Source organism: Gouania willdenowi, chromosome 1 (assembly GCF_900634775.1).
Source record: "Gouania willdenowi chromosome 1, fGouWil2.1, whole genome shotgun sequence".
NCBI lineage: Eukaryota > Metazoa > Chordata > Actinopteri > Blenniiformes > Gobiesocidae > Gouania > Gouania willdenowi.
The window spans coordinates 12,678,253-12,691,217 of NC_041044.1; the positions used below are offsets into that span (position 1 = coordinate 12,678,253).

Here is a 12,965-nt window from a genome sequence, read left to right on the forward strand (position 1 = left end):
ACTATCTCTATGTAAGGACAGCTTTACATCAAACTAGTAGTTTGTGTGAAAAAAAACAGACTCATTGAGTTCCCCTTGCTGCTCCTGCAGCCTTTGGCAGATTGCCAGAATGCACCGCAACTGAGCAAAAAGAACCAATCGGAGCCAGGATTGTGTTTTATGGACTGTCTGACAGCTGTTGTTCACAGTCCCCGCCCCTTTCCCGGGCTGGAGCACCATCTCTTTTACAGTGTATGGTCTGGAGGAGTAGAATAACTTTTGCTTTTCTGCTTGAAAGGTAATTATTGCTGCTTGATAAACATTATGTTTGATTTGTAATTGTTACACTACAACTCTATGGTGCATGTGTTGTTCATGTGCGCGCAGCAACCTCCGTGTGGCTGCTGTAAGTGACACTGTGTTGTTGCTGCTGCTGCTGAGGTGTGTGCACATTGAAAGAGAAGTGCCGCAGTGATATGATTTTAACAGTGCATGTTATATTACTGTGATGATGCTGTCGGCCTAACGTTAGCTTGTTAGCTCCTCTGAGGGAGGGACATAGGAAAGTTTGGAGGCAGGGCAAGAGAGCAGCGTGGAGGGAGGGGGACAGAGGGATCTGGGAGTTGCAGACTGCACCTTTAACAGTCTTGCAAAGCTTGGTGACAGACGACCAGATCAATCTGAGCCTCCGCGGGCCCTGAGGTCCTCTGGCGCTGGCCACTTAATAATCCCTACAGTCAGGACATGCACACATGGTGAGGCGTCATTCAAGTTTTACGGCCCCTGTCTGTGTAACAGTTTGCCAGAGCACTTCAGGGCTGTGGTGAACATTCAGATTTTTAAGAACAGGCTCAAGACTCACTTGTGTAATTCAGCTTTTAGCTAATTATTTATTCATTGTATGATTGTTATCTTTTATATGCTTTTATAGTTTTAGGATTGTTATCTTTCATGTTGTTTTCATAGTTTTAGGATTATCTTTTACGCTGTTTTTATAGTTTTAGGAATGTTGTCTTTTATGTTGTTTTTATAGTTTTAAGTTTATCTTTTAGGATTACTAACCCAGTGTTTCCAAGGAGGGAGCGCTCTGCACTTGGGGCTGTGATAGGTGGTGGTGTCTGTCTAGTGGCCCTCAGTGGTAGTTAATGGCTTTTACTATTTTGCTGTACTGGGTGGCTTTGTCTCATTGCCCTGTGGCCATGGTCTATGTCCTGCTTCTAGTGCAGACGGCTCCTTGTGATGTCTCCTTACCTAGATCCTCTGTAACCAGCCATGTGCCAGTGTCCTTATTTTAACCTGTGTGTCTGTGTGTGCTAGGCGGGGATTGTACGGGGTGACATTTTCTTAATTATAATTTCATAATTTGTAAGTAAAAATATTTTTTATTCTAAAATTCCTTTCTTCTATGAATTCAAAACAAATTATTGAGTTAAAAACAGCTAATTCATGGTTGAAATACAAGTAAGTAAGTAACTTTATTTATAGAGTGTTTTTCACGGCTAAAAAAACACTAAGTCTAAAGAAAACATGGAAAAATAAACACAAATAACATGAGAGACAAGAACGAAAGAACTGTGGGTCGCCATTGGCATTGGAGGTGCCCCTAAAGGAGAGCAAAGTACAAAACTAGAAAAAAACCTCTTGGCTATAAAACCACAGTCACGAAAACCATAGCACGTGGGCAGGTGGGGGTGGGTGATGACTCTGGGGAGGGGTATTGGGGGCGAGGGCTCGGCAGAGAGGGGTTGAGGATATCCAGCCGCTAGGGGGCTATACAGAATAAAACTGTATAAATGGTAAATGGACTTGATTTATATAGTGCTTTATAACCACACTGAAGCAGTCCCAAAGCGCTTTACATATCAGCTCATTCACCCAATCACTCTCACATTCACACACCAGTGGGACAGGACTGCCATGCAAGGCGCTAGTCGACCACTGGGAGCAACTTAGGGTTCAGTGTCTTGCCCAAGGACACTTCGACACATAGTCAGGTACTGGGATCAAACCCCCAACCTCTCGATCAGAAGACGACCCTCTACCACGTGAGCCACGGTCGCCCATATAGTTGAAAATAATTGAAATTCATAAATTTTGTAAATGTAAATGTTAAATAGTAATTTAAAGAACATTAATACGGCCATAAAACGTGAGAACTGGATGTTTTGAGAGTAACAGCCCTGTTCTTATGCAGGCTGGGTTTTTTCGTTACCCTGGAAACCAGTGACGCGCCGTGACCACAAGGGTTGGGTAGGCAGGGTGTTGCAAATCGATACCACCATTGACAATTTCATTTGTTTCTGCTGGAAAGTGTTAATTTAATTCAATTTAACTTTATTTGTATTGCGCAATTTACAACAAAGTCATCTCAATGCGCTTATCAAAATGCCCCCTGGTAGGAGAAGTATCAGCGATTCCTCCACTTCCACCTACAGCGTGATCGGTGCTTACCCGGAGGGGCCCACACCGGGATCTTTCCCATCGCTGGTGGGGATAATCGGCTCGCCCTTCTCTTCCAGCTGCCATGAACACAAACACTCAACCTCAACTTGTCTCCAAAACAACTAGGTACAAAAACCCAGTCTTTAAAAAACATAGAAAATCTAAATAATTTACAACATTTAATCATGCTCGGATTGTTTGGGATCCAGTCTATAAGAGAAGTGGTTTACTTGGGAGGCACTTAAATATACGTAGTATGATACCAAAACGTGAGCAATTAGAGCATCTGATATGTAATTCAAATCAAGATTTTTTTGGCTTGTCTGAGACGTGGCTAAATAGTGTTTCCCCAGACTCAGCAGTAACTTTACCAGGTTTTAATACATTTAGAAAAGACAGGGATCGAGGGAAAGGAGATGGAGTTTTATTATATGTCAAAAATACGTTCAAATGTAGTCAAACTGTATGGCCAAATAACATTACGTTAGAATGTTTTGGTGTAAATATTTTTTTTTCTGCTGAAATGTCACTGACTGTAATTTGTCTCTATCGTAAACCCACTTCTAAAAATGATTTTTATGATCAACTCAAAGATCTCCTAAATACATGCAATCATAAGAAAGAAATCATATTATTAGGTGATTTCAACATAAACTGGGATGACAAAAAAAATCTGAAATGAATAACCGATCAGTTTAATCTTACTCAATTAATTGATAACTCCACCAGAATCACTAATCACTCAATATCTAGAATAGATTTGCTTTTCACAAATAAACCGGAAAGGATTACTAAAACGTAAAATCTATTAATTGGTCTTTCAGACCATAATGCTATTCTATGCACACTCACTCCTTTCCCAACCACTCAAGGAAACCTAAAAATACTGGCATACCCAAGAACCAACAACAACATTTTGGGAAAGCTTTAAATGATCTGACCTGGGAAAATGTAACTTCATGTGATGATACTGAAACATGCTCTGAAATATTTCTTAAAGAAATTTAGGAAGTTTATAGGTCCTTCACAAAAACAATGACGTTTAAAAGGAAAAAAAATAACTCCGTCCCATGGTTAAACTCTAATTGTTTGAAACTAATAAAAACTAGAGATCAGCTACTAAAAACTTCAATTAAATCTGAGTTGACCACAGACAGACAAGTCCTAGCTAGTGAATGATCCTGCTATACTAGCACAAGAGCTGAACTCATTGTTCCTACGCTCTGTTGAATTAATCGCTGTGTGTTGCAAAACACCGGAAATATCCTACGACACTGAAGCAAACAGTCAAACTTTTAAATTAAAACCAATTTATGAAGCAGATGTTATAAAAATTATCATGATTATCATGAAAAACTCCAAAGCTAAAGATTATTATGGTTTTGACGTTGACCTACTTAAAACTCACAAAATGACGGTGGCATATCCAATTACCCATTTAATTATTCTGTCTGTTAAGCACTCCATTGTACCGTATACATGGAAGGTGGCCACAGTTACCCCTATTTTTAAAGCAGGTGATAAAAGTAATATGAATAACTACAGATCAATTAGTATACTGCCAGTGTTTTCAAAGGTCCTCGAGAAATGGGTTGCTAAACAGTTAACTGAACATTTAATGTATGGCCAAACTCCTTTGCATCCCATGCAGTTTGGCTTTCGTGCACATCACTCAATTGAATCTGCTATCGCAATGTTTGTAGAAAAAGTAAAAAGTAGTTTGGATAAAAACAGTTATGTTGGAGCAGTTTTCTTAGATTTGAGAAAAGCATTTGATGTAGTGAATCATAGCATACTCCTGTCAAAGTTGCAATCTTTTAAATTTTCTGACCAAGCCTTGAAATGGATGGCATCATATTTGTCAAACAGAAAACAAGCCACCATGGTCAATGGAGTGACATCATCTTTGTTTGGATTGTCTACTAGGGGTCCCCCAAGGATCTATCCTGGGGCCCATCTTATTTTCACTTTTCATTAACGATCTGCCAGATGTTTGCAAGGGTGTGGACATGCAACTATATGCCGATGATGCAGTGATACAGGTGCCAAAACATCTGAGGAAGCAGCTCAAACTCTAACATTAACATTAACTCACATTCAGAATTATCTCATCCGTTCCTGTCACCAGTTAAATACACAGAAAACTGTCTGTATGTTTTTTTCTAAAAAAGCCTCCAATATTACCTGCTCAAATGTGTATTTTGGAGATCAAGAACTGCAACTAGTGAAGGAATTTAAATATTTAGGAGTGTTGTTAGACTCTACACTCTCCTTCAAGAGTCATGTCAAAATGATAACAAGAATAATTAAATACAATTTGTCTAACTTTAGCCAGATAAGAAGATCAATGACTGATCAAGCTGCTATGATGTTTTTGCACTGTATGATCCTTTCCCATGTAAGCTACTATATAACCAGCTGGTCACTGACAGGTGTAACAATTCTAAAACCAATTGAGAGGCTTTATAAAAAAGCTTTGAAAATTCTTGACAAAAAACCATTTACATACCACCATTGCAGTATTCTTTCAAAGTATAATCTACTGAGCTTTGAAAACTTCATAGAATTAAAAAATGTAAGTTTTATTTATAAGAGCTTACATGGGTTGGCTCCACCGCCTCTTAATAATTACATTAAATACAGAAAGACTGCCTCGAGGACCACTAGGACCATAAGCAGGGGTGACTTTCAGGTGCCTGTGAGAAAAACTACCTTTGGTCAAAACGTCTTGTCCTACAAAGGCAGCGTTCAGTGGAACAGTTTACCAACCACAGTGAGGGAAGCCCCCAGCTTTAACACTTTTAAAAGTCATTTAAAGGAGTGGCTCAGATCAACCCAGACTTGTGACCACAAGTGATTTAAACTAATATTTTTATAATGCATCTTAGGGGTTTGTGCAATGCACTGTTGCACTTTAAATAAAAAAAAAAATAGAGAAAGAAGCACCTTAGGGCTGTGTGCAATACACTATAGCACCTTAAATTAAAAAAAATAGAGAAAGAAGCACCTTAGGGCTGTGTGCAATACACTATAGCACTTTAAATAAAAAAAAAAATTAGAGACAAAGCACATTTGGGCTATGTGCAATGCACTCTCGCACTTTATATATTGTAGTGTGGATGAGTCGTGAAATATGGATTGCTGATGCCTTGTCAGAAGTCGCTTTTAATTGCTGGTTACAGAGCAGCAGGACAATCACACACAGTGCCGTTACACACCATCCACTCTGTCAGAACATGAACTAACGTTCTTCCTCCTCCCGCCAACACTTATTAAACCTCGTTCTATTCCCGCCAACCACGAACTAACACAAGAGTGAGGACACAGTCCCGAACAAAAAGAAACATCACAATCACATACATTAATTTAGGGCAGCAAACACACACGGAAACACCCAACATGGCAACACAGAACAACATTAAGGCTGGATTCACCGGCATCACAATATTTATATACTTTTATTGTTTTTTTTATTTTTTTATTAAAAGGCAATTCAGGGCTATTTGCAATGCACAGTGGCACTTTAAATAAATGATTATGATAATGTAAATTTATTGTATGCATTCCTGTGATTGACCAACCCTGCATATGTGGAAGCAAACTTCTTTTTTTTCCCCTGTCCATTTCTTCACCCTACAGCATTCTGTCTATTCTCTTGAGTGTAGTTGTTCTGGTCCCAGTGTTCCATTTACATGAAAAGTTACTGTATTTTATGATTCATATGTTCTTTGTCCTGTATGTAATCCTTTTGTATATTGTTTTGTGTTTCGCCATGTCTCATTGTTAAGTGTAACATTTTATTACATCAGCCTGTCTAGGGACAACAGATGGAAATTAGCCGTTGGCTACAATCTGGAATATTTACATTTTTATGAATGTTCATTAATATGTACTGTCCCTACTTAAATAAATAAATAAAGAAATAAAATTCATAATAACAAAGAAAAAACCCAACAAGATCCACATGAACAAGCATTTAGCCATCTGACAACGTCATAAAACAACATTAAAGAAACATAAACAACTATTTAATATAGCCTCCATACTCTCCCAACAAGATATATATCATGACACAGCAGCGCAGCCGTTGTTTGTGTTGGAAACACAGAAACACGGAGAAAATGAAACAACAACAACTCAGAACAGCCTCAATGAGGTGCATCTATAAACCCAATTCTACCATTCACTGTAGAAAATATGAACAATTTTCTGACCTTACCTTTGCTGAAGGTCTGGTAGCTCAGGTGTTGGTCTCCCATCTTTTAAAAGCTTTCTCAAAAAAAAGTTTCTCTATCATCTCTAGCGCTGTCATCCTAACTGTAGTGTTATCCCGCCCACTCGCTAGAGCGAGAGAGAACGTAGCAGCAGCGGCCACGTGGGATCAATTCACTAATGCACTGTGAACTTATGTATAGCATTTAGCATAGCGCGGTTATGTCCAAAGGCAGTGTAAAGAGCTGCCTTTTTACGTGAATGGTTTTCATCTTGGGGAACTGACTTCGCATATGCAAACTTGCGCTGTTTAGTAATTTGGGCTATGAAACGCACAAAATGCGGACACTTTCAAACTTATAGGTACTGTAGGCTGGAAAATGGAAAAATAAATAATGGAAATGGAAAAATAAATAATAATTATATTATAATTAAAACAAATAATCAAAATATCAATTCACCCTTGGGTTGGCACTGCCTACCTTGCCTATACCCTGACTGCACGTCACTGCTGGAAACCATCTTTAGAATTGGAATGTGGATTTTCCTGGATGCAGGAAATTCTCCAAACGGGTTGATTTGCGGCCTGCTTATGCATATTCATGAATAGGCGTGTCTGTAGACTCTGACTCCACACACGCCAGTGATCACTGGCGATTATCTTTTGCTATGCACATACTCTTGTTGTCGTTTTCAGCCAAAAAACTGCACATTACAGTAAAACACATGGCTAATTAAGCAGCTATTGTGTGTATGTGCATTGCTGCAGAATCAGAGCAGTAGGAGCAGCATCTCTTCCTTTCCGCACACAAACACAGCCAGACTCTCTCCTTTCCGCTTACCACTTTCAATCGTCAGTCACCGCGTAAAAGTTGGAAGCCGTCCAATTCCACAACCGAGACCGTTTTTAGTGCTGTGAGCCCCAAATCCGTAAACATCCCCATCGTTTACTAGCGATGTTGGGTCTCACTGCATAGGCTGGTATAGCATTAGCACGGAGTGCTAACAGCTGATGACTCCCGACATGATCGGCAGGAGAAAAGGTAGTGCAGTTTGGGCGTCCAGTAGTGCAGTTTGCATTTACATATGTGGCAATAAAGTATAATATATATTCTGTAGACCGCAGTGTTTGTTTTAGTTGTTAGATAGTTGGAGAGGGAGGAGCTAACATTTTTGGAGGCGTGTATAATGTCCATGTTAGGAGGAGAGAAGATTGTCAGTAGGAGGAGTTTTGGCAGGTGACGTCAACTGAACTCGAAAATCGAATTCGCCCGTCTGAGCTGACTTTTGACAAAATGTGGAATAACAAGGAAGGGACAAAACACAACTTTTTCAATTTTGGCCCTCTGAAAGAGGCTAAAGGGATGTATATCACTGTAGAAAAACCATTAGAAAGTGATTTTTTCATCACCCTTTAAGTCTACCACTGGAGGTCATTGTTGAATTGGTATTTACCCAGCATATATCGTTACCGTATTGTGGTGTTGTGAAAAGTACATTTTTATTTAGTTTTTAAAATGACTTTTGTTTTTTTTTTAATAGAATTAGTTAATTTAAAACAGAAAGTGTGGCTCTAGTAATTTGTGGTGTCTGTCTAAATTATAAAAATAATAACAAAACCACTCCTCACCAATTCGTGTACCCTTTGGTCTTAATAAAATAACAAATAAACAGTGGTTATTTTGTTTTACTGATTTAAAACCAAAGCAGAAATACAGAAATATCAAAAACCAGATTTTTTTTGTATTTAAATAATTATTTCTGGTTGTGAGATGTTTGGATATTTAGGGGGGAATTAGAGTGAGAGCTGAAGTCCACTGTAACTGGTTTCCCTCCTCAGGTCCTGGACCAGATCTCTGGACACAATAGGACCTTTTAGGGTTTATTTCTGCAGTTTTCAGGTCCTGCTCATGTTTTCATGCAGTCTGTGGATGTTTTAGCTCGTAAAAAGCTGCTCACGTTTATATTTTGTTTTGCGGTGCTATGGTCCAAATAAATAAACAGGTGACTGTGGGGCTGGTGTGAGGAACAATATTTGTTAGAATTTCTACGATTTGACACTTTTGAAAAAAACAATTACACAGCTTTTTTTAAGGCAGTAAAAATATTTATTTTGCACGTTATAATACCGCTAGACACTAACGGCAGCCGTTTACACACACGGAAGTTGATCACAAGACACGAGAAGCACCAGTAGATTCATTACACTACTTCTGGTTCCTTTAATCACATATCGTGCCTGCTTTTCATAATATCCATTTTTTTAATGCATTAATAATGTTTCAATTTATTCGTTCATCCGTAATGTGACTTATGCATTGCTCCTTTTTTGCCCAAAAGTCAAAGTTCCCGCCCCATGTCTGTGGGTCCTTACTGTGTGGTGAGATTAAAACTTGACGCCCTCGTCCATAGTTTTCACGTAAATATCCAAATATCATAAAACAGAACAAGATTTAATTTTTAAACAGAAAAACACTGCTTATCTGGTTTTTGGTTTTTCTGTATTTCTGTTTTGGTTTTAAGTCAGTAAAACAAAATAACCACATCGTTTATTTGTTATTTGGATTTCATTTTAAAACAGAATAACAAAAGAATGAAGGGCACACAGATTCTTACCAACCCTAGATACTGGTCCATAGATTAATTTATCCCTTAATGTAACCGATTGCTGTACTTTCTACAGTAAGAATACACAGTAATTTCTCGTTTTTGTGTTTTACAAAGTGTACTGCAGTGCATCATGGGTAAAAATATAACTACTTTAGTTAGCATAAATTGTCTACAGAGATATATTGTAAAACTATCAGGAAATCTTTGTTCTCCCTGTAGGGTGTGTATTACAGTTTATTATTGTTTATGTGGGACCTCCCTCATGCACGTGACGAATTGAAGAGGGAACGGATTTCATTCACTCATTCAACACTGTGCGTTGTTCACAGTCAAAAGCCTCCGCAGAAGACTAGCACACCAAGCTAGCCTGTCTGAGCAGGACCCCTATCTCCACTGTGAAATGTTTGGAAAGTACAAGACTGCTGCTACGTTTTGCCTGTGAAATATGCTTGGTGATCCCAGCCCAGCATGGCTCTACATCTCAATCCATTTCTTTTCCTCTGTTCTTCCTAAATGGTGGAATGAATAACCCAACTCTCCTTTAAGAGGCTTATGAAGAGACATTGTTTAGGAAACACTGAAGCACTTGATCTGCCCTTCTCCTCTTTGTCCTTATGGATAAAATTAGTCAGATGTTCCAATACCAGCTCTTTGTGAATATTTAGCACTGACAATGTTGAATATTGTTCAATAACATTGTTGATATTGATGTTAAATTGTTAATTGTGATTGATTAGCTGTGGTTACATTATGTTTTTCTTTTTAATAGGCACTTCTTCTCGAACTAGATGGCAGCACCTGTGGCCAATCAAACTGGAAGCACTTTGTTGCACCTACTAAGGGTTTTTCCTCCTGTCTAGATTATTACTTATGTTGGAGTCTGCTTAATGAAATTGCAGAATTGTAGAAGTATGTTAGACCCAGTGTTGGTCAGTAATGCGTTACTAGGTAACATGTTATATTTTCAAATCTGGTAATCAGATTATAGTTACTTTGTCCAGTAACTATGCGTTACTTGATTGCCATGTTTTGCTATCAGAATAAAGCGTTACTTACACTTTCATTGTAAATTTAGCCCAAGTACCGGTACTCTTGTACGTCGCATATTAATGTGACGTTATCTGAATGAGACCGTCTACCACAAGCTGCTAACTTTGCAAAACAAATGCAGCACTTCTTGAAAAAGTAATCTGTAATCTGATTACTTTTTCAGAGTAACTTGACTATTACTGGTTAGACCTTAACTATCATGTTTACTCAACCATATTCTACCATCTAGTTATCGATTATGTTGACTACAAAAATGTATCAACGCAGATTTTATAGCGTTGACACGTCGTTTAATCTTGAAGATATGGGTGCAACGTTTAGTCGACATTGTCAATAAAAACCGATGACATAATTAGTCATCGACAAATTCAGGTTACAGTCTTTTTCAAGCTGTGGACGGAGCTGAAGATTGTTTTTTCATCAGGAGTGGCTCATCTCACCTTCTATATAGACCCTTTGATTGTTTGTAAACATTGTGACGTATTTTGTTGGGACTAAAGCTAACTAAGCTAAGCTAACCTACCGAAACAAGTGACAACAACGAGTAAAAAGTACATGGCATACTGTAATCAAATCACAAAGAAACACTGATTTTATTATGGTCATATTTAACACTTGTATAGAAGGATAAAAGTTAACATGTCACACGTCTTGTGAAATAAACGTTAGCATTAAGCTAACGTCACTATTCATCCGTCCCAACTTGTGAAACGCAATATTTTTAATTATATTCAGAGACAAAGCTGGCCCCATTAGACAGTAGTGTAACTATTGTGATTATTACATCAAAATATCCTGTTAGTACTGCTCTCAGTAGACTAATGATTACATCAACAAATCTGATCTGGTTTAAAATCAGAGTGATATTTATAAACCATAACTCTATGTAACTCATTATCATATTCAAAATTATCAAGATTCAGCAGCAGCGGCTTATATTAAAGAGTTTTTAGAAAATAATTTTATTATAAATTAGGAAATAAATGCATTTCACACACTAACACTAATAGAGTGACACACATGCACAAATATGTTCCAAAAAATATCAGCCCATGAAGAAGAATTACTGAAGCCAATTCTAGTGTTAATGTAGTCAATTTAATTTGTGTTTGAAAGGAACCTGTTTACACTTTAAGTTGAGAATTGTTTTATTTATTAATCTATTTTTAATTGATTGTAATTTTTATTGTTACCATGATAAATATTGCCCATCCCTAGTCTGGGAGTAATTCACCCTTGACACAATTTTAAAAAAAGCTTACCTGTCCCAAGCCACATTTAAAAGATTGTAGCAACATAGAGCAAATAATTGTACGATTTATTATCTGATTAACCGATTAATCGTTTCAATAATTGTCTATTAAAATAGTCATTAGTTGCAGCCCTACTTGTAAATTAATGTTGATTCCAGTGCATGGCTGCTTACTGCTTTCTTTCTGGTGCAGTACCTTACATTGACCGCTAGGGACAGTGTGGCACCACCAACTTTGTGCAAGTAAACGGCGCAGAAAGAGAATGGTGGAAAGAAAGAAAAACTGAAGAAGCTTAACTGGACCGATAGTTTCTAAAGCTTCAGAAATTACAGTCTGTGATTCAAATAGGTATTAATTGATAATAGGTATTAATCAATAATAGGTATTATTCGCAGTGTCGGCGTCATGGGGGGGCATTCCCCGGGGAGGACTACACTCATCAGTGAGTTAGTGACGTACCCGCTTTATAATATGTTTTTCTGCTGATACTAGTGTTTAATCTGAGCAATAAACCTCTTTAATTTGTTATCAACTATGTGAGTTTGATAACATTACTTGATTAAAGTAAAAGCAGCTCTGTGATTGGTTTAAACTTCATTACCTCCACAACCTGCAGGTTAGCGCCAGCTTTTTAAAGTTACTTATTTACTCTCTTTGTTTACTACGACTACTTTGTTCAAGACAACATACACTTTAGGTTTGGGATATTTAATTCATTCATAATTTTTTTGTGATTTCAATTATATTTTGTGTTAAATATAAGAACTACACTACAAGTACATGCTTTGCTGTCACAGTACAACAGGGACACGTTCATCAGGTGGAAGGATTTAAGCAGGTGCGCTAAAAATTGCAGTCCAAAATCTGTGCTTCAAAACAGTAAAATAATTGACTACTCGACTTATCGAAAAAAAAAATTGATAGATCAGTCGATTACAAAAATAACCGTTAGTTACAGCTCTAATATAGTTAAATTATGCAGATTATGTTACACGTCAAGCCAAAAGGTGCTGTGAATTGTGTACAAGAGGAGCAGTCAAAAAGAAAAAGCCCTTTCAGTGCAAAAATATGAGTGTCCATTTTTTTTGGTTCTGCTCTGCTTTTTCTGCTCCCTCTTGACTAGTGTGTATTTCAATAGTTCTGCAAACAGGAGAACTCATCAGTGGTCATGCTCTCCCCTACAACGAAACTCTGAGGCATGACAAAACAAAACTTAACCTCCAGAAAATACTAAATAGTGAGAGAAATGTACAGTAACTAACTTAAATAAGTATTTATTAATTTTAGGATTATCTTTCAGGTTTTATTGTTATCATTTGTTGTTTCTATAGTTTTCGGATTAATTATATTTTATGTTGTTTTTATAGTTTTAGGATTGTTTTTATATTGTTTCATAGTTGTGTTGTTTGATGTGATTTT

At 37.5% G+C, this 12,965-nt stretch overlaps 1 protein-coding gene across 1 annotated transcript in view; it reads right to left on the reverse strand.

The window, feature by feature from the left end:
• Positions 1 to 2,426: 2,426 nt before the first annotated feature.
• The window catches only part of LOC114465192 (neuropeptide FF receptor 2-like), a 38,235-nt gene continuing 27,696 nt past the window's right edge, over positions 2,427 to 12,965 (reverse strand). The window contains exon 3 of the mRNA XM_028450070.1: positions 2,427 to 2,498. Within this exon, the coding sequence (XP_028305871.1) occupies positions 2,427 to 2,498 (72 nt within the window). The remainder of the gene's footprint in view (positions 2,499 to 12,965) is intronic.